The sequence below is a fragment of the Strix uralensis genome, chromosome 2 (assembly GCF_047716275.1).
Source record: "Strix uralensis isolate ZFMK-TIS-50842 chromosome 2, bStrUra1, whole genome shotgun sequence".
NCBI classification, from domain to species: domain Eukaryota; kingdom Metazoa; phylum Chordata; class Aves; order Strigiformes; family Strigidae; genus Strix; species Strix uralensis.
Genome location: NC_133973.1, coordinates 73,056,149 through 73,078,518, shown reverse-complemented (window position 1 = coordinate 73,078,518; position 22,370 = coordinate 73,056,149). Strand labels below are relative to the sequence as shown.

The 22,370-nt window shown below is 36.4% G+C and overlaps 1 protein-coding gene across 3 annotated transcripts in view; it reads left to right on the top strand.

Annotated features, from left to right (window-relative positions):
• MYO16 (myosin XVI) overlaps positions 1-22,370 on the top strand; it is a 403,249-nt gene that overhangs the window by 230,931 nt on the left and 149,948 nt on the right. For all 3 annotated transcript variants that reach the window (XM_074859294.1, XM_074859293.1, XM_074859292.1), the window contains exons 14-16: positions 1,269-1,374; positions 4,960-5,077; positions 12,518-12,665. In XM_074859294.1, coding sequence (XP_074715395.1) covers positions 1,269-1,374; positions 4,960-5,077; positions 12,518-12,665 — 372 coding nt within the window. The remainder of the gene's footprint in view (positions 1-1,268; positions 1,375-4,959; positions 5,078-12,517; positions 12,666-22,370) is intronic.

Here is a 22,370-nt window from a genome sequence, read left to right as displayed (position 1 = left end):
AATAGATAAAACAATGGCTAGAAAGATACTATATTTTGCTGCCCTCTCATTTTCAGAAACTAAACTATACAGATAACAGACTGACCAGCCAGCATGGCCATTGTACTTGTGAAAATTCTAACTGGCTGTTGTAGAAACAGTCTTTTGAGTTTGATCAAGCAGATAAATGAAGGAAGAGCATCAAATTACATTTTGTTTGGTTCGGTTGTCTATAAAGAAAACAACTTCTTGTAATTCAAGTAAGAAATTCTTACATTAATTTCTTAATCAGGCCTCACTAACTTTATCCTTCCTTCCTTCCTTCCTTCCTTCCTTCCTTCCTTCCTTCCTTCCTTCCTTCCTTCCTTCCTTCCTTCCTTCCTTCCTTCCTTCCTTCCTTCCTTCCTTCCTTCCTTCCTCCCTTCCTCCCTCCCTTCCTCCCTCCCTTCCTCCCTCCCTTCCTCCCTCCCTTCCTCCCTCCCTTCCTCCCTCCCTTCCTCCCTCCCTTCCTCCCTTCCTTCCTCCCTTCCTTCCTCCCTTCCTTCCTCCCTTCCTCCCTTCTCCATTCTTACAGTGTACCACTGAGTTTGCATCCCTCCTCTATCCCTCCACTTTTCTGTTGTTTCTTCCCACCTTTGTTGTTCATATTGCTTTTTACCTTGTTTTCTTTGCTCATTTCCCCCCTCAGAGATTCTTATTCATTGCAATATTTATTCCACTTCATGAACAAGAAATTAAGTTAAACAGGATCACTGAAGCCAGAGTGTATTGCACTGCAGAAGCTGGGCAGGTTGTAAAATCAATCATCTTTTTGTTTTCCTTCCTGTTCCTTTCCTATTTTCTTTCCCTTCTTCCTGTTGTATTCTACACTTTCCTTCTGACTCCCATCATTACCACAGTAGTATTTCCCTATCTGCAAAGAGAACCAGGCAGCATAAGCAAGCTCCTTTGCTGGACAGAAGATGAAGGAGAAGATAAAATCTTTGCTATAAATAACTTCAAAATGTCTTGAAAGCTTTAGATTTGATTGGCTTGGCTTGTGGTACAAGACAATATAGCTTGACAGCTCTGACAGCCCTCATGAACATATACAGTCAACCAGTCTTTCTCCTACATTCAGTTCTTTATTATTTGTCATCCATAAACCTTCTGTTATTTGAAATGAAAGTTTGACTGAGATATCTTAAAGCCAGAGCTAGCAAAGAATATAAATAACATATCAAATGTGAAAATAACAATGATACACCACCCCACCCCACCCCCCCCCTTTCTTGCCTGTCATTTTACAGTGGAGAAAGTGGTTCTGGGAAGACTGAAGCCTGCAAACAGATAGTGAAGCACCTCACCTGCAGAGCCAGCTCCAGCAGAAATACCTTTGATACAAAGATAAAACATGTAAGTAGCATTCTGGCCGCTGAGTAGAACAGATCAAAAATATGGTCTCTTGGATAGGCAAAGACATTTGAACTGTAAGGAAAAAAGCATCTGCTATGCAGAAGTTCATAAAGGTTTTATTTTCACTATTGAGGTCAAAAGAGGTTTCTTTCCTTGAATTGACCTGAAATGGAACAGGATTAAGATCACAGTGATCTGATGAGAGGAATCTGAAAAGTGGAGGCCAGTTTTGTTTCTATATGTTTTTGTGACTTTGGAAAGCAGTGTTTCAGTGAGTAGGAAACATTTGTGTGATAAGGTACTGTTTCCTAAATGTGTACTAGTTGCTTTCAGTAAGTAAGTAAATAAATTTATCTGTATGGTTGTAGTGGTGCTTCTCAGGACAGTATAAGAAGTGCTGAGGCATTTGAAGTAATAGTGTGTAAGACAGAAACTGGAAAGTTGCAGGAAAACTGCAAGAACTGAACAAAGTTATATGGCCCAGTATTTGTATACTAAATATATTTATGAAATAGGCAAGATTTCTTAATATTTGCTCAGTTATATTTAATTCCCACAGCAGAACCAAATTCTGTCCAGTGCGTATCATGAAATCATGAGAACCTGCTTCACATATCAGATGAATTTGTCTCCTTATTAATACATTGTAAGGTTTTCATTTGGCTGAACATTGCAACTTGTGTTTCATTGTTACAGCTGTAACAGTACTATAAAGATTCATACTGATATTTTAAATTATGCTGAACCCTGGATTGCCAGTTCAAATTTTTTTTAAAAAATGCCTTTCTTGATGATATTTCTCATCTGAGATCCCAGCTCAGAGACAAATTCACACAGAATGTTTTAGCACAGTCTGCATTCCTGCATTAGCACAGTTCTGAGTTTCAAACTTAAAAAAAAATATGTTTAGACTCTTTCACCCACTGTGGTGACCTTCTTCTACAGCACTTATAGTCAACCCGAGATACTTTTTTTTTTAGCTTTCACTTTCCACATACATGATATTCCAACAGAACTCTGGAATCGTTCATTGTGGGGTTTTTTAGTAGCATCACATGCATCATTCAAAGCACACTGCTTTCTTCCTGAATTATGCATGATTCAGTCCAGAAGGATGATAAAATAGTGTCAGAAGTACAGCTGACACTAACAGACAGCCTACAGATCAGGATTACTGGGATGTGGGAAAGGCTACAGATACACTGGTTTGTATTTTGTACATTCCAGCTGATAAAGTAATAAAAGTCCTATGGATTTGGGGTGGATTTTAGTAAATAGTGTTGCATTTGTGGTTTTGAAGACACTAAAAAAGCCTGATGACACTGAAAACATAAGAAATTAATAAGCTGCAGCTTTACATGTAGTCATACAACTGCCATGTTAAAGTATTTTTCACAGTGTTATCTGATTCACTGATGCTGTTCCTAAACTGACTCATTTAATCTAGGTTTCACGTGGCAATATTAAGAATGCCCTTGTTAATTTTTCACTTTTTTGATTTAAATTTTGAAGTCTACTGTTGCAATAATACCATTATATAGGGACAGTACACTTTATTTTAAACCCAGAAGACAGATCTACAAGTGATATCTATTTCTACTGGGTATTTTTTATTTACTACCTACATAGGCTTACTTACAGCTTTGAACTGATCAGGCCATAGATGTTATTCAAGTAGAACAGAAAAATTGAGGTCAGATCCTCCAAGTCCTTTTCTTTCCTAATGTTCAGATTAAGTAATGAGTAGAATTAAATGAATAAGTAACTTTGTGAATAAGCAACTGAAAACTGTGTGCTTTGGATACAAATATGGCAGAAGTGGGAATCAGGAGGTGTGGGAAGGAGTACTGGCTCTGCTGCAACTTGCCTCCTGACCACAGGGAAATTTCCAGGGACAACCATCATGATCCAGTGCAAATGGAATAAGATATTCTCAGTTAAGAAGAGGAATCAGTGTGGGAGGGGCTGACCAGGCCTAATTTTCTCCATCTAAAAATTAGTTATCTTTGTAGATTACTTTAACCTACTCTACATCTATGTAGTAAACTGAACAACAATCCCTAACATGCAGTTTTTACCCTGCTCCCTGACAGAGTTTAAATCCCCAACAGGTCCTCTGGCCACAGTACAGGGGACAGCATGTGCCAGGGACCATTCACAACAGTATGTCCACCCTATTCTGCAAAAGAAGAGGTATTAGATGTCTGAATGTGAACCTTATTGTGCCACTTGCCATTGAGGTTAGAGAGTTCTGCTCCTGGTCTTGTTTAGTTTAACAGTATATGTGTCAATGAGTCTTAGTCAATGCAGGCAGAAGAGAATTATGACATATTAAGAAAAATTAGTTGCCTTTTGGTTATAAAAGATGCCTTGTAGCTAGCTTAGATGGGACACCTGACTTCGGACAGAGAAGGGAGATGTAGCAGATCCCATGCATGAGGAATCAAGTAGAGATTCTGGTTTAGTGGCCTCTTAAGGTGCTTTATGAACAAAATAGCCTGGATTCATTCCTGCTGCCGTTATGCATAGCACCATTACAGTTAATAAAGCTGCATGGTTTAAACCAAGTGCTGAATTAGCCTAATGAACAAATACATCCTAAACACTACTGGAGTGGAAATAAAGTAGGCTGACTAGTTTTCTGCTGCCACCTACTGCTCAAAGAGATGGTTTAATTAATAATTCTGAAGGGTCTGATTTTTAGAGCTTCTGTCTTTTTCATGGAAAGCATGTGTTATCTGTGCCACTCCACAGCCCTCTTCCCTCCCCAGCTAGGTCATCCAGCTTCAGCAAAACGCTGTTATATCAGAACAACAGTGTATTTGGGCCATATTGCTATCAATTTCTTAGGAAGCAAAAGAGGAAAGTGCTGAAGGGAATCCTTCAAGGTGTAAGGAACTAATTTTACACAAAAAAGCTAAAAACAGAGAAAACAACATGGAATAAAGAGGTCATATTTAATACTTTTTTTTTAAATGCTCTTTTAAAATAATTGCTGTGACCATGAAGATGTAACATGAAAATACATGTGAGAGATGCCATAAAAAAGTCTAAAACTTTTTTTTGCTCAGTTTTTCACTAGTATAATGCTGAAGTAGTTCTATTTGAAATCAGTAATGTATGCCGTTTCTGGCATCATATAACATTTTTAAATTCCTTTTGTTGGTTATTAGTATCAACTGACTGTAACTTTGCAAGCATAGCTGCTTTCATGGATTCTAATCTTTTTGCTAAGCATGCCAGCTCTGGGCATATGGCTTCAGTCACTTGTATCCAATCTACCCGTAAGGACACAGCTCGTGTATGAGCCATTGTCTTCCCCCTTCCAACTTCCACTATTCTGACAGCCCCTTTTTTTTTCTTTTTTTTTTTTTAAAAAAAAATTTTGAACTGTCTTATTTTCATTTCTATTTACAAAAAGAGAGAAAACTTTCAAGGAATTTGTTAAATTACAAGCTGAAAAATGGTCTTTTTCTTTTTTTTTTCCCTCCCCAGTGATGGATCACAAACAAAGCTCACTGATATTTACTGAAATATCTTCCTGTTTATTTCCTCTCTTATCACTTCTTTACCATTGTCTTGCAGGTAAACTGTATCTTGGAGGCCTTTGGACATGCTAAGACACCCTTGAATGATTTCTCCAGCTGTTATATAAAATATTTTGAGCTACAGTTTTGTGAGAATAAAAAAACATTAGTTGCAGGTAAGTATAATTTAATCTGTTTATTTTGATATCACCCACAGACTAGTAGATCAGGGATCCCAGTGTGCCATACACAGAGTTAGGCATCAATGGACTTAAAGTACGTGAAAGAGGCAAGAGAGTTTTAGGGAGCGTCAGAGGAACATGTTTAATAGCAGGTGAATTCATAGGCTTGTTAAGAGTAATATAGAGGGAGAACCCTGTTCTGTGCAACCAGTAGGTGGCAGAGAAAGACAGGAAAAAAAAGTCACCACCACTGATTCCTCTTACAGTTCCCAGGAAATCACATTTGCCTTAATGCCCAAGATTAACAAACTCTGAGAGCTGTGTATCGCTTTACTGTGAAATAAAATTTTTTGCATTTGTATCTAATATTGTATTGGGTATTTTAAGTATCCCTTAAATAAGTGATAATCTCATCTGTTTAGGGCAAGCAAAACACAAGTATACTCTGTAATACTGAAATTAGAAGTAATTTATTACATCTTTGAGCTTCTTCTAAAGGAACTAGGAATCATACTGATGTTTATTCTCATTAAAGGTAAGATAGTGTGGAATTTGTGCCTGCTTTCAGAGTAAGTGGGAGTCTGCTAATCCCCAGTAAGTGTTTGTTAGGGAAAAAAAAAAAATCAAAACTTCAGTTTGATTCTGAAAACTTTGATCTTCCAAGACAGTGAGGGAGAGGTTTCATTTCTGGTCTGCACAGGTCATCATAAAGTTACACTGTGCTAAAGCAAGAGGTGTGTGCAGAAATAACTGTACACAGACACTTTCCTACTGGCACTGATCTTCCTGGATGGAAAAGCTCTGTGGTGAAACACACTTTTGATCTAAGTAAATTAGATGCCATTGGATAAAGATTTCCAAAACTACTAATAGTTTCTTCAGTGAAAATGTCACTGCATGGCAGATTATTATCACCTTTTTCTGGTTTGTTTTACAATAAATATAGGGTATTTGTAAAGAAAATGTAAAACTAAAAAGTGTGGGGTTTTTCCTTCATTTATGAGCTGTTGTGGGAGGATTACAATGGAGTAAATCGCATCTGAATTGGACTTGTAAAAATAAAGTTCAATCCCTAAAACTAACATTTTAGAAATCCTTTGTATTGTATATATTTAATTTGTGTACATTCAGTTATCACAATTACACTGCGTGCACAATTTTTCTGTTACACACACAGAGCACAAACGCAAACAGATGAAAATGATACTAATTTTGAAAAGTCAAGCATATGAACATTAGGAAATGGCAGAACTGAAGTTTTCTGAGATACTCTTGGGTTGCCTTATGCATACAAATTTAATGTTGTTGGTTTTCACCCTACCCCAGCTTCCTTCAGTGCAGAGAACGGACTATATTTCTTCAGTGATCTGCTACTAAATAGTTTGTTTTCCCTTCACTGATTTATGTGTGGCTTGTGCCATTTTATTCTGCTCTAAAAACAGAATTCTAGTTTTTCTGTTGATTTCCTATATTGTTCATTACCATTTTTCATTGTATGAGCATTTCAGGAGCATAAATAGCTTCATTTTCACAGTACTTCTGACCTAAGGTTGTGTCATTCACTTCCTCAGGTGAGGAACAGAAGCCTCTAGTCCTCAAGGCCATGTGTTCCCACAATTTTTAAGTGCCTTTCTTGAGATTGCAGAGACTTGAGATTTCAAGCAGCTTTACCCAGACTGGCCAGTTTAATTCACAGCCCTTGCCTGTGAATGATATAAATGCGGAATCAGTTAACCAGGCTCTTGTGTCAGCTTTCTGGTACACTAATACTGTGTTTTTATGATTTTCAAACCACAGACATTAAATGAGAAAATCTAGGGGTAGTCAAGTCCATTAACAAATATAAACAAATTACTTATCTGCCCTACTATTCCCCAGATATTTAGGAATTGAATCAATTACTCTTACCAAATCTAAGGTAGCCAAAAGTTCTGTAATTATTAATTCTGTAATTTGCAGCAATAAAAGTGTGTCTTTTATTTTTGTAAGTTGCAGTTGTTCATGCTGTTTGATTTGCATTGTAGATGTTGCCTTTTCTAGGCCACTGCTAAACATCATATCTGAGTGAAATTTTCCCAGATTTACACCACCAAAAACGAGAAAAGAATCAGGCATGTTGTCTCTGGATGGTTTAAATCCCACCCAGTGATTCTCTGTATCTATTTGCAAGATCATTTGCAGCGGTATTTATTGTCTTGCACTGTTTAAACACGAATGAAAAATGTAAATATGCAGAGCACCTGATTCTGCTGAGACAAATAGGGCTAAATATGTCTGGTTCGTAAACAAAAATCCAAGTGATACTACACTGCCTCCATCAAAGGGTTTAGGTTGTTTAAACTCCTTAACAGACAGATCTTAAGGGTGGAGATCCAAAACATTTTACTAAGGAAGGGGCATGCAAAGCACATGTATACATTTTTACTATAGAGGGCAAGCTCAGGGTAGCATTCCTTGCATTTTGAGTGGACATCAATGAAGTTTGTGGCAGCTTTTTGTTCATGCTGAAGTTCTTTTATGCCTAGACCCTGGAAAAGCTCTGACTTTTGTCAAATAAGGTTTATTCTTATAGCAGAAAGTCCAATATACCTAAATAACAAAAATGTTCACCATAATTTTCATCTACAGGCTTGATTCAGTCTTTCTCATAAACTGGATCTATGTCACAACATTTGGAAAACAAGGATGGAGCTCTTGAGTGTGGTTCTACTCAAAGCCAGTACAGATATCTGTAGAGGTTTTATGTGTCTTCCCTGACTCTTGTTTAAGATGAGGTGTGCTGTGATGTTGGGTTCAAATGGGAGTTTTTCTGTGACAAGTGGCTTTTTGGTCAGGTATGTTTCATTGCTTTAGTCCAATCAAACAAGTGGAGAAGACATAACCCAGATTATCTCATGTTCTTTGTGACTGGATGAGATCAGGCAGTGGGAACTAGTAAAAAGTCTTACATCATAAGAAATACAGAATAAACTACAGGCCAGTAATTTCATTAAGTTTCTAAAATAAATTCATACCTAACAGAACTCAAAGACTGATCTTCTGCCAAAAAATCATAATAATTCATAGATGATGATTCACACCCACTGCATAGTAGTAAAAGACTGATTATTTATTTATTTCCAGAAGTAAAATTACTGCATTATATTTTTATTTGGAAAGGAAGAGAGTAAATGGTCTTTCATGTAAATTGACATAATTTCAAAGTAAATTGAAAGGTAAGGTTTCTGTCAGTTTCCTCAAATTACTAATAAAGAAGCTTAGGAAAAGAAAATCAAGCCTGACAAACTTATTCTGTAGATTTTCCTGCCTTGCTTCTCTCAGTCTTCGCTTTTTGAAAAGCAAGGCCTGATTTATTTTTTCTTAAGTTGCACTGAAATGGAAGGTTCTAATTTGATTTGTAAAAAGAAGCAGAATGCATATTCACCTGTGTGTGTTACAAACATTTTTTATCAATTAAAAAATTTCAGATATGAATTTCTTTTTTTGGTATAAGAAAGACTGCAGCCAGCTAAGATCTCTGATGTGTTTTTGTACTGTGTTTCAGCTCTGAACTTTCAAATGCTCTTTTGTCTTTAGCAATAGCTGTTTAGGACAGCATGGTTTTTTTAGAAAGAGATGTAGTTTCAAAGAATGCATAGCTGAAAGGAAGACTTCACTAGCTACACTTTCAATAGAGAGTCTGCTTGCTGACTTTGTAGCTGCTCAGTAGATCAAGTGATCTGTAAAAGGAAGTACAAATTTCCTTGTGTCTGTAAGCACAGTTAACATTGCACAAAAATGGCAGACTTTGCTCTGGAACTCTATTATTTTTCCCCTTTATTTCACACATAGATTAACAAACATATCATTTCACTTTGTAGAAAAGCATATTACCGTGACAGTTTTCTTTATGAGTTACTTTAGCTCCATTAAGATGATGCTGTGTTTGATTCTTGATGATCAGAAGCTTGACTTTTCTTGACATCTCTTCCCACTGCTGGAGATGCTAATGAGATGAACTATATTTAGCCTTATTAAAGCAGGTGACTTGAAGTACCTGAAAAGGACTAAATTAATTTGTGTCATCTAAATAAGTGGTGTTGCCCATCATTAAAGTTAAATGTATTAATTAATCAGATAGATGACCTCCAGTAACAGTTTTCTTGCTTTTATTAATCGAAGACTATTAAAAACACCTAAGTGATAGTTATGAAAGCTTTAGTGAAGATCATTGCACACAAAAAAGTGATTAGTAATGGTCTCCTTTCAAATTAATTGATGGTGGGGTTAGTTTTACTGATAAATAAGTTACAAGCACAATAAAAGATGGAAATTATCCTTCAGGTTCATCTGTTCTGTTTTGCCCTGTAGGAATGGCAGCCAGGTAATGATTGATTGTGATGAACATCTGTGTCTGGGCCAGTCCTGCCATGATAGGTTAAGATTTCATTGCTTCAATTTGTAGTGTGCTGCAAAATTACTGGATTCAGAAACATATCTTGCTACCATCTTAATGATTTCCCAAGTGTGCGCTTTTACTTCCAGCACAGTTTTTTTTTTCCATAGTGTAGCAACAGAGGGCTAAGTGGCTGATACACAATTTCTCATATTACAGGTTCCATAATAGCAGGAATTCACTTCTGCTTTTTGTAGGATGATTAAATGGGCCAGATCATGTCTCCTTGGTTCACCAAGTCAGCCGTACAACTCTTCGCTGTCAGTCCTACTGTCCCTTCAGTAGCTAGAATCCCAGGCATGGTTTGGTTGCCAGCACATGTATCGGGCCATGCCTGTGCTGTTAAATAAAAGAGAGGGTGGAGGATGCTCCTGGGTAGTGTACCACTCACCTTCCCTACTGCTTAACGGGGTTGTATCTGGGGTGGTTTGGCCTGTGCAGAGTAGCACTTTGTGAGGCCATGCATAGTTATACTTAGTTCAGGGACAGCACTTAACTGCTAAGATCTTCCTGAAAACAGTATGTTCAAGATTCACTGATTTTGTTTCCCTCTACTCTACACCATCTTTCAACAATATTCTCACAGGCTGTATTCCTTCATACACACAACTTTAAGTAACTTCAAGTTTGCTGTGTTTAATTTAACAGTATAGACAGAAATTTAGAGCTCTCCAAAAGACAGGAAGATGCTTAGGTGAAATTTAAAATATAATTACCAGACAAATACAGATGGTATAGCAATAACCAAGCTAGCTCTGAATGAGCTACTGTGGATATTAACAGTTGTATGGCGGCAGGAAGATTCTGGCTTCTAGCCTAGCCATTAGGCTAATGCAACTACCGGGCTTCCAGTACGCACTCTCACATGCTGAGATCTAACCTGCATAACTTTGCTCAGCATTGCATTGGACGATACCTTTGAGTCCCATACTGATTCTGAAAATACTGTTTCCACTACTCCCATCTTTAGAAGTCTTTAAACTCCCACTCTGCTTTCAAACTTCAGGTCTCTCAGACATCTGAAGCTGTGCTTTTGCATATGCCTAGAAATGTAAGTTTTGACTGCACTGAATAACTCAGTGCTATTTTATGTTTAAACCTATTTTGCTTCAAAAAAGTAAAAAAAAAAAATTCTAAAAAACCATGAGCAGCTCAAAAATGATATGTGTTTAGAGAACATACGTACTGTGTTACAAGACGCATTTACCAGTATTCTCTGTCACTGAATGTTCAAGAACTACTTCCAGTTCATAAAGGAAGTGATTCTCATCCAGACTTTAAGAAGCAATGGTTTAATATCCTCCTCAGCTGTAGGAGTCTGGGCCGCGCTGGGAGAAAGTTAGTGCAGACAGAAGAATGCAAGGACGAAGACAAGGCCAGCAAAATAAGGCTGGCAAAAACACACAAGATAGCAGATAAGTGAGAAACACCTGTGGTCAGCAAAAGCACACAAGTCTGAGCAAAACAGGGTATGAGATAAGGGAGTTTTGGCAAGTTTTGGGCTTTATGTGCTAATTGCAATTAACCAATGCAAATGCTTGTAGAGGCGCGTGAACAGCGCGTGTAGATGACCTGTAGCCTATTAGAAGATAGATGAGTGCGTGTACGGAACTTAGTAGAATATAAATGTAACCAGAAAAGGAAAAATAAAAAAAGATGGACGACCTGATCATCACATTGGTGTTGTGTCGTTTCTGTTCCCGCATGGAGAAATAAGGACCCTGGCTAATGGTGACCCCAACACTCAGCTCACAGGGTTTCAAAAATATGTAAGTGTACCTTATCCTCTGAACTCAAGTCTTTTCCAGGGTAAGGATGCTTGCTAAGACCCTGTGAAAGCTCTGCCATATTGCAGAGTTTGAAAAACACAAAGCTGCAACACAATGTACTGCATCCTAGTGGTGGGGGTGCTTAGTTGTGTGTGAAGGGACATGCTTCTGGTCTTTGCACCACAGCTACTATGTAGGTAATGATGAGAAGTATACAAACAGTGGGGTAAGTAGGAATTGGCATCAGGTCCCTGCTCACAGCCCTAACCTCAAGCTACAGTTAGGCATTCCCTTGTTCTCTTTAGCCTGCTACATCTGGAACTGCATCGTAGTGTACACTCAGTAGAGGGCTGAAGTGTAATCTGCCCAAAACAGTGAATCTCCCTCTGTCTCTTCACAATTACCTCTAAAATGTCTGTAATCTGATGAAGCAGGTGACTGGATCTGAGGGTCCAATATTTCCTTTGCTTCTTTCAGAACCTTAGTGTGCCTGAGGTTATGTATGAACCCGTTAAGCAGCATTTCTGTAGGCAAGTTGTGGTGAGGTTCATCCTCTTTCACATTCTTCCCTGATGTGCTGATTCACATGGCTTCTCATTTGGCCAGCTCATCATAGCCCTTCTGAGCCTCCCATGTTTCCCCAGGCACAGGCTAGTGAGTTTGTCAATGACCAGTTCTGTAGAGGATTTGTCTCTTTGTAGCTATCTGGAAGTTAGGTGGGTAATCTAAACTATTAACCTGAGTGTTCTTGATTACCAACAGAGAAAGAGGAAATAGTTGCAAGGACGGTTTTTGAAAGATGTCTTGAATCTCTCTTGCATCTTTCTCTTTCTGTTAAGAAGGAGCTTAGAATGGGTGCCAATGCTCAGATGGCTTCGGTGAGGTGACTAATAGCTTGTCTCTTAGAAAGTCTTGCCAAATACGACAAGTGGTTCCTCAAATAAGTAAAACAAAGTACAAATCAACATCATTATCTTTAAAATTGAGTAATTTTAAAGATAATGTAAGACAGTAAGACATTTGTTCCACTAATTTTAATGGAATTAGGGCTTTATATGTGATTTATATAGAAAACCATGATAGAATGAATAATATTTTTATATGCTTACCTCAGACCATTTTATAGGAAACATTGTTTATTCTTCACTGTTGCAATGGTGAATGGTTTAAAATATATAAGTTTAGAGCAATCAGTGTAATGATAAATTTATTTGTTTGTTTCTCAATCAGCTAGGATTTATACATACATGTTGGAGAAGTCTCGTGTCATTATGCAGCCTCTCAACCAGAGTAATTTTCATGTTTTTTACTTGATGATGGATGGGCTGTCTGCTGAAGAAAAATACACCCTGTACCTCAGCAATTTGTCTGCACACAGGTAGGAAAACAACTTTATATTTAATATTAATATTTTTCTTATTTTAGTGCCTCTTTGTTGTTGAGGTCCTTCCTCCAGCAGTTAACATTTGTGTCCTAATTTCTCAATGAACTCTGAAATTATGTATTATGGAGTACCTGTTCATGAGGATTTAATTCTGGAGTACATGTAGACCCTATTAACAAGATCAGAGTATTATATCCATTAGGATTATTGCCTTAAAGGAGAAAAAGGAGGAAATGACTTAGTTATTTTTCCATCTTCTGTGGACTACAGTAGGTCTGTTCTTTTTTTTTTTTTTTTTTTTTTTTTTTTCTCCTGATGAAACGTTTTGTCTTCAGGAAAAACAGTTCTATTAAAATTAGACTTTTCTTATAGAATATGTCAATTTTGATGAAATATCACTATATATAACTGATTATTTCCATTTTCATTTTGATATTTACTTCATATTACTAAGAAAAACAGAAACAAAGTTTTGACTGCTTTGAAACCAAGGATAGGATTCAACACCTAACACCTAAAATATTAGGTCTTTGTGTGTGTCTCCACATGGGCTGGTTGTCCTGGCTCCCATTGGCAATCAAAGGAGATTGAGTCCTTACTCAGCTCTATATAGAGCTACATGTAGGTGTGTGCTTCGGGGTGAACTGAACCACATTTGTGGCTTTATAAGCTCTGCTGACTGCATCCTCTTTAATAGTAAGAGCTTAAATATAGAGAGCTCTATATAGATACCTAAATGTAGTGTGTCTAAGACTGAATACATGCAAAATGTTTAATATAAGTGGAAGTTTTTGATTTTTCAGGAAATTTTTGTTTATCTCAAAATTTATTAATTCAGATTCTTTTGTGATGAAAACATATTCCTGATTTAGATCATTTGCCTTTCTTTCTTCAGTCTTTCCTAGGAAGTATCACTGAAATGAGAGAAGTCTATTTTGCATTAATGATCTTCTCTTAAATTGGCTAAGTTTATAATGAGTATAGTGAGTAACTGTAAAAAGACTGATAGTAATTAAAATTATATAAAATGAGTGGTTTGAGTTTTTCATATCTAAGTCTTTCTCCCATGAATTTTTCTCTCAAATTTTCTATCTTCCACTCTGACTAGTACTGGAATAAAATAGTAGTTCTAGATTTGGGGCCTGTGAATAGAAAGATACCACATTAATTTTTGCAGAAAAAACTTACTTGATTCTGATTTTTTCTTAAACGCATCTTCAGACTACCATTGTTTGGTAATGTTTTAAGCTGTTAGCACTTCTGGTATTACACAGAATAGTTTAATGAACTAGCTCTGAAGCAATCTGAGGCTAAGTTACTTTACTAAAAATGACCTGCTTCAAAGTGGGGGAGAGGAAGAGTTAAATTTTATATTTTAAATCCTTTGAAGGCTTTGAAGACCAAAATGATTCTGAGCTCCCAATCATTAATTTATTCCTCTTCTAGCAAAAGTTGTTTGGAATCACTCAGTTTATTCATAAAATGAAACAGTTTGAAGTCACTTTGCAAGAAGCGCCAACAGGAAAGAACTTAGCAAAAACCTGAATAATTAGATTCACATGAACAAAGCTTTATCTGATAAGATGTCTGATAAGCATCCAAAAAGAACAAAATAGTATTTCTAAGTAGATGTCTGAACATTACAATGCCAAAGTTTTAGAAGTAATTTATAGTTGAATATTTGCATAAAGCTGCTTTCATCAATAATGCTTTCCTTTGGCTACATAGAGTAGATTGTGTCTTGCGTTATTGAGAGTTCAGGCCAAATATTTCTTACCTTAAAATCCTGAGTGTGGTAGTTCAGTGCGCTAGATCTTTCTTGGTTGATAGAGTTAAACTAGGTATGAATTTCTACTGCATCAAACTTATACATGAATCAGGAAGGCATGATTTAGCCTCTTATAAAGTCATGATTTCTTGCTTAGTCAAATTTTGATGAGATCATATCATTCTGGTAACATAAATAAATGAATTTGTCATGTTTTCTTTAAGCAAGTGTAATCTTGACTCTAATAGTAAAATTCATTAGATAATAGCTCTTTTGAAACTATAGGTGTTTCATGCCCAACTGTTTTTTTGATTAATTTTTCTGTTCCTCTTTGCTTTAATATTGCACCTTTACATAGAAGATTGAACAATTTTAGTAAATAATGGCTGTTAAGATCACAAGATACCCCTATTTTAAGCCATTGCAATATGAGAAATGAGACATAACATTGGGTTTTTATTCTCATTTTAGATAAAAGCGCCTTAAAGAGTCAAAGTAGTATTGTCAGTAGTGGTTATTGTTAGAAAAGCTGAAAGGTAGTTCATGTATTAAGCAGTATATAATCCTGGATTAAGAGTTAATGTAAATAACTAAAAGGGGAAATCCCTCCCCTTTGGAGTCACGGAGAGTTTCAGTATGACTGGGGTTTCACCCCAATGTGTAGGGGGAATTGTTAGGTTGCAATTCTGTGGTGTTTGATGCCGTCCTGAGAGGGAGCTTGAGCTCAGAAATTTAAATATGTGTTCTTGCAAGCATTATGACTGCTAGGGCATCATATGAAGACAAATAACTGGCCACTTTCTATTGAACCTATACACAGCTAGGATCTTAAAGCAACAAGTCATCTAAATCTATGTAGGGAGGGATCTGAATTAATACATCTCCCACGGCATCTGCATGTGGATTATGATGCATAAAGACAGAAGCAATTCCTGAAAGGTAAGATCATTTTTCAAGATTGAGCAGGGGAAGGATGTCAGAAATGGAGAGCGAGCCTCTAAAGGGCAAGTCAAGGCTTTTTGATTCACAACAACTACTCCCGTGTGTTCATTGCATTCAGAAGCTGATTTTTATCAGCAGATCCTTGACTGAAATTTCCAAAATTTCTATTAACTTGGTGTGTTTCAAAAGAACTGCAGAACTTTGTTTATGTTGATGATGATATGTAATACAGAGAGATAAGATATTTGAAATCATATTTTCAATTTGCTCTTGATTTGCTCTTGATTTTTTTTTTTTTTTTTCTGGGTGCAAATACAGTCCGTTACGGCAAGCTTTGCTTTCTGGCATGTGAAGTTTAGCCTCGTAATAAGAGTATGTACTAGCTTTTCTAGCACATTAAGTTTAGCCTTGTAGTTACAGTAGGTACTAGCTCAGTGATGAATCTGGCAACCAAAGTGAGACAGAAAGCAGAAAAGAGACGTGGCAAAGGTGGTAGATCAGCTTGTAAATGGTCTTCAGCTCTGGTGAAGAAAGGGTATAAAAGCAGAGATTAGAAAGACAGGAAAGAAAAAATGTGGGAAAAATCTTCTGGAAAAAAAGAGCTACTTTTATTATTTTGGGCTAATTGCTTCATACTACCATTGATATTCCAAAGCTGTAATATATATAACAATATAAGAGTGTCTTGATGTAATACATATATGTAAGATACTCAAACATACTGTCATTAAAAATCATGTCATTACATATATGTATATTAGAAATATAGCTTAAAGCTACTTAACTATAGAAAATGGTTTCAGAAATTATGGTGAGTTTGACAGCTGTTTGGGTTGATGTCACCATTTTCAGTTTAAACAAAGTTGCTAGTTCTCCTAAGTGATTGTACCATTATGGCCTTTGGTAGTGTAGGCAAACTGATACAATGTTCTCAGTATTGCAAGGTGATTTTGAGGGTGGTTTTTTAGTCCTCTCTTGTAATGTGAGATCTCTTGTCACCCAACATTTATAGGTTGAAATATACTACCATTAAATAAGATCTGTGTGTAAAACTAAACAACTTCAATCTGGAGAAAATGTTAATATGCACATTCATGCAGAAGCTGGACTGTGATCAGGGAGTGCATTTTGTGTTTGCGTTGTCAGACTGCTGTTCCCAGATGTGTAAAACTTTCCTTCCTCCCACAGAACAATGATGTGCACTGCAGTGTGTGCTCTCTCTGCCTGTGTTGTTTCTGCCACCCCTTAAAAAGCAGTGAAACTCTTCTGCAACAATATCTGTAGATCACTTCACAGAACTGATGTATCTTCTTTTACAGGTTTTCAGTGCAGGTGCCCTCTTCACTGTCAATAAGAAAACTTTCCATTAATTTTATTTATAAAGTAGTAATTTTAATGAAGTGATTGAATTTCTCACGAAAGTCTAAACTGATCAGAACCTCTTTGCTTGATCACTGAGGAAATCATTCACCACTAAATTATAAGGTTGGTCTTCAAAAAGGGCTTAAAAATTACAGTGCAGGAGAGTGAATGGTATAGAAAAGATCTCAGTAGACAATTTCCAGGGTCATTAAGTGCAAAGCCTTATGTCTGATTTTTTGTGTGTTTTCGGTCATCATCTTTTCTAACAAGCACTAATACAATGTGTGGAAAATGGTGATTATTCTAGTATTGTCCATATTGATCCCCACTCTTCCTTTCCCTCACACACAAGAACTCAAGATGAAAATTTTCGAGACTGTGAGTGGCCAGTTACCACAACTTTCCCCAATTCAACATACTTACGAAGCAGCCTCTGTTTCTGACTGCTATAGCTATGAAGCCAGGAAGGCGTTGCATGTTTCCATGCCCTCTCTCTTTCTTTTCCTTCCTTTTATCTTTGGATGCCATTTTTTTTTCCAATCGTTTGATTATTTTCTCATTTAAAATGCAACAGAAAGAAATATCAGTCTTGAAAATAACAGTTTTCCATAGCTGTGCCATTTGTCTACAAATGTAGCTGTAACAGTCTAACAATACAGGGTAAATTCATAGAGAAAAGTTGTTTTTTTAATTAGTCCCACATAACTGGAAAAATAGACATTTTAGGGATGTTCCAGTCCTCTGATGTTCCATGCTCTTTCCTTGTATTCAAGCCTGATAGATCACTTTTTTCCTTACAGATATCCACTTTGATTTAAACTTTCAGTACCCCCATAAAGCTCAGCTGTGTCCATAAAAATTCACAAGAGGTGGTTACACAGTACCATTTAGATACCTTTCTTTCACAAATTACCTGTTGCTGATATCTGTGTCTGATGACTAGAGGAAAATCCAAACCAGTGTTAGACTTGTCTTACAAAATTGGTTGGATCTAAATTCCGTGAATGAAATAACTAGATCTGGAAGGGTTACATCAGATTTTTCCCACGGGTGCTAGTCCTGCTGGAATAATAGTTTCTATATGAAGTGCCAAGTTACATCACTTTATCAAACTGCCATTAGACTTTGTGTGCTGAAACTCGGCATGTTAGTTGTACCAAAATTCTCAGTCTCACTCCAATAAAGTCTAGTGTTGAGGCTCCATGAACTTCACTGTTGAGGATTGACTTTGTTTTAAAATCCTGCTGACAGAATAAAGCTCCAGGCAATCATGAAAGTGGTATTCATTGTATTTAAATTTAGGAGGAAGGTAAAGATCAGACTCAGGGGTTCCTGTGTTTCACTTTTCCATTGTGGGAGGTATGGGTGCAGGAGGAGACAAAATCTGCGATAGGAGATGTTAGGCTTACAATCCCTACAGCTGAATGGCCATGAGGGTCAAGTCCTTCTTGTTCTTCTTGGCTGAAACTCCTTCCTAATTCTTCTATGCAAATAGGGAAATCACACTGGATGAGACTTTTGAACCTTGAAATAATTCTCAAGTGCTAACAACAGTTTTGCTAAGGCTCCTTTGAGTTGTGAATTTCCAGTACCATTTCCAGAATTTAAGCAATTCTGTGTAATGGCCATAGAGAAGCTGGAGCAGGTGCTGCCCTGTGCAGCAGGGAAGATGGGAGGCAGGAGATGGAGGCTGGGGTGGGGACGTGGCAGGGCCCTCACCCTCCGGGCAGGGATCTGCAGCACCCAGCAGGTCCAGACATGGTCTCTGGGGTCAGACACAGCCCTGGAGGACTGGGAAGGGCTATGGGGATGGGGACGGGCCGAGGCAAGGTTGGAATGCTGGACCACATCAGGGGGTCCGTGGCCAGGGACAGGCAGCTAATGCAGCACCAAGGCCCAACACCTGAGCTCAAAAGCTGCTCCTGAACCAAGAGGGGCCCCAGTAAGGCTTCTTGCACAGCCCTGGCAGCTAAACCCTTGAGAGAGGCAGAGGGCATTCAAGGCACCTGCACAAACATAAAAGTTCCTTCATCAATTTTTAATGAGAGTTAAGGAATATCTAATTTTTCCCCACATTATAAATAAACAGCTAAATCTTCAAAGTTCTCTATTAATTGCTCTCCTTTGCATATGTATATTTTCTTCAATATGCATATTTTCTTTAGCATATTGCCTGTAAACCTGCACTTAATTAATACTTTCAATAGATGACACCTCTTGTGGCAACTATTAAGCTAATGATTTGTAGTTTTTCTGTTACTCCTAAGATTTTTTTGCCATGGATCTTTTGGCATTTAAGTTCTTAGTAATGATGTGAGTGAAGAAGAGGAAAAACCTGAATCACTCTCCCAGGTTTTTTTCCTTTCCCAGCCTATTTTTTTAACCTTGCATTAAATCATACAGATAACTTATCACTCATTTCTACTTCTTTATACTCATTTTCCTGTACTTAACATTGACCACCCTACTAAGACACAAACCAAGACCTTCAAAAATTAGAATTGCACTTGAAATTTTACATAGGGTAAGGAATTTTAGAGACTGGGCAACTATGTCTGGGTGATTTTCGAAGACAATAATCTTTCTATTATCCTCCTCCAACATCTTTTGTGATGAATGCTGAGTAGAAAGTTAATTTTCAAATTATTATACTGGAATTATTCTAGCAAAAGTTTTGGTTTGCCAAAAGTAACTATGGTGCACTCTGAGAAAAAGTTATTTGTCTTTGGGTATTCAAGCTAAATTCTATTTCATATCTAATATAATTGAATAAGTTCTTTTTTTTTTTTTTTTTTTTTTTTCTCCTGCTTGTAAACAATTTGCATAACAGCTGAGAGGTTTAGAGGTGAAGCTGAGATTATTGTGAAATAAGATTTTATGATACATTTTCTGGAGTCAGAATTTTTAAAAATATTTCTTAGAGGTTCAAAGGCAACATGTATTTTCTCTCTTATATCTCAAGTGTTTCAAAGTAATATACTTTGAATTTGTGTGTGCATGCACATATATAGACATACCCAATCTATATATACTCTTTTTTTTTTTTTCTTCCATTTCTCTGCTTCTTCCATGTTCTCTCTTCTCTTCCAAAGGTCTCTTAAATTGGAAGCAAACATTCAAGTTCTGGTTGAACAATTAAATCTGTATTTTTTTTGGTACTGTGAAGGTTTTCCTGTCCTAGCTTGATTACGTGCAGCACATTCCTTTTCTCCAAAAAGTTTGCATTTTGAATACATTAACACTTATAAGACAATGCAGTGATACATGTAGTGCAAGCTATGTATATTAGCATGCCTAGACAGCAAAGGACCACTGGGATATAAAGACTTTTCAAGCATGCTGGGCAAACCTTCTAAATAATAAAGTAAAGTGAAGATGCAATTTCAAACACAGGTTTGAAAAACAGAGAGTTAACTCTTAGTTAATTTTGCTGGAATTTTTTTCAGTACAATAAGTGAATATGGATAGGTGAAGCCCTAAGTAAAAGTAAAAATTGTTGTTTTGTTTTGTTTTTTTTTTTTTTAAATTACATGGTAGCAAATAACATAAAAATTATACACTTCCATCAGTTTACATCTCCCTGATATGATTTACTTATATTTCAACTGTCTAGTGAAAAGTTTTAACTGTGAACATTTGCTTTGTAACTGTTTTCATACAACACTACTGTGAAAATCTGATTCACAACCAGAATACTATTTTAAGGTCTGTAGATTCCGAATTAAATGAGGCAATTCCATTTACTTAGATTTCAGTGAGATCTGACAGCTAAACTACATCAACTAGTTATTAGGAAGGTAGTGGAGAGAGGAGAAGCAGATATATTTGCCTGAGATTCTGGAGCAGGTTTAAACTTGCTTCAGTGAGTTTTATATCTATGTAACTTGGAATAATTTCAACACCAAAAGAATTGTCTAAATTTTCTTTGTTGTCTTTTGCTTTTGTTTTGCTTTGTTTACTTTCACGGCATGCCATTTATTCTTTTCCCGTTTACCCTGTATTTATGATGTCTTAATTTTTTCACAGATTTTTTTTTTTGAGGTTGAACCTTCTTTACTGCATGTATTAAATATATGTATTCCAGCAAAATGCGCTTTCACATTGTTCTCTTTAATATGTTTTTCTCTGCCCTCTTATAACTTCAGCCTCCACTTCTCTTTTATTTTCAACTGGTAACAGTCTTTACACCAGTACTCTTACCTTCTTCAATTTTCCTGTCTTCCTTACTCATGCAGGTTTTCTGAGTAAATAGGGTTCCTGAGATTGTTCAACTTTTTTTATTCTTTTTCCTCTCCAGAAATAAACAGGAATTGAACCAAAAAGATTTTTTTTTCTTAGCTCTCTTTTTCTTGTCCTATTCTTTCTTTGAAATTCAGGCTCCATTAATCTCTTGGAGCATGATCTTCAAGTTGTTCTTTACGCTTCAAAGAAGGAAGAGTTGAGAGGTAACACCAGTAAATGGCTGATGTGTGTGATTTGTTATGCTGGATAGTAATAATCATGACTAACTCAGTTTTGTTGAGGATGGACACTAGAAAATATACGTTGTATTAGGATACATCTTCATGTTTTAAAGTGATACTGATTAACCAGAACTAATTTTATTTAATTCTAATGTAACATTTTACAATACATATTTTCGGATATATCTGAGATTGAAAAATACAACAAAGTGTAACTAAGTTGGGGGATTTTTGCATCCAGTATTGTTTTTTTAAAGTTTTACTCTGTGGTCTAATTAATCTCATTTTTCTTATTCGTGTACTTCTGTTCAGCCAAGCTTTTAGACTTAGTCTCTCATATTTTAGGCTTAGACTCTCATATTTTAATAAAAGCTAGATGGAATCCTAAGAAGTCTATTAGTGTACAGAAGCTAAGAAATCTTCCAGTGTTTTTTAACAGGGCAGATATGATGACTGGACCATGTAGACTAAAACTTCCTCCCTAAGATCATCATAGTGCACCTACAAGATACATTACTAGGAGGTTAACATTGCAATTACAGAAGATATAATCAGGATCACATCTTAGGTTTTCAAAACAAAACTGAAATATTCATTTGTGCCATCTGCTTTATTTTGCAAATTAAGTGGTTATTTTTCTATTTGCAGATATCTACACCTCATGCATAAGGTATACCTCTATGCTATTAACTTTATTTCACAATATTTGTTTTGAGTATCTGGCTGTGCAGTTGTTTTGAGTGGTTCATCCTGAATTCAGGGTTAGTTACATACACACCTGCACACCTGCATTCTGATTAGATGTCAAGATATCCAAAACAGTATTTTTCTACTTGAAAGCAGAGGTACCTTAGCTTTGAATTTTGATGTTTAATTTATTTATTTCAGATTCAACATTAGCTGCTTTTGACATTATTGCTTTATTCCCGAAGGATCCTTTAAGAAAATATAGCTTAAATGATGTTTAATAATCATTAATTTACATGAAATCCAAGAATAATTTTTATTTAACAAAGTAAAGGTAGTAAAATAAGTCTGAGACTTAGTTTAGTGTCTTTGTCTTAAGTCCCAAGTGGACTTGTTATTTGTCTGTCTTTCAGAATAAATGCTATAGATATTCTGCTTTGTTCAAGAGTGTAAATCTGAAACTCATATTCCTCTGGG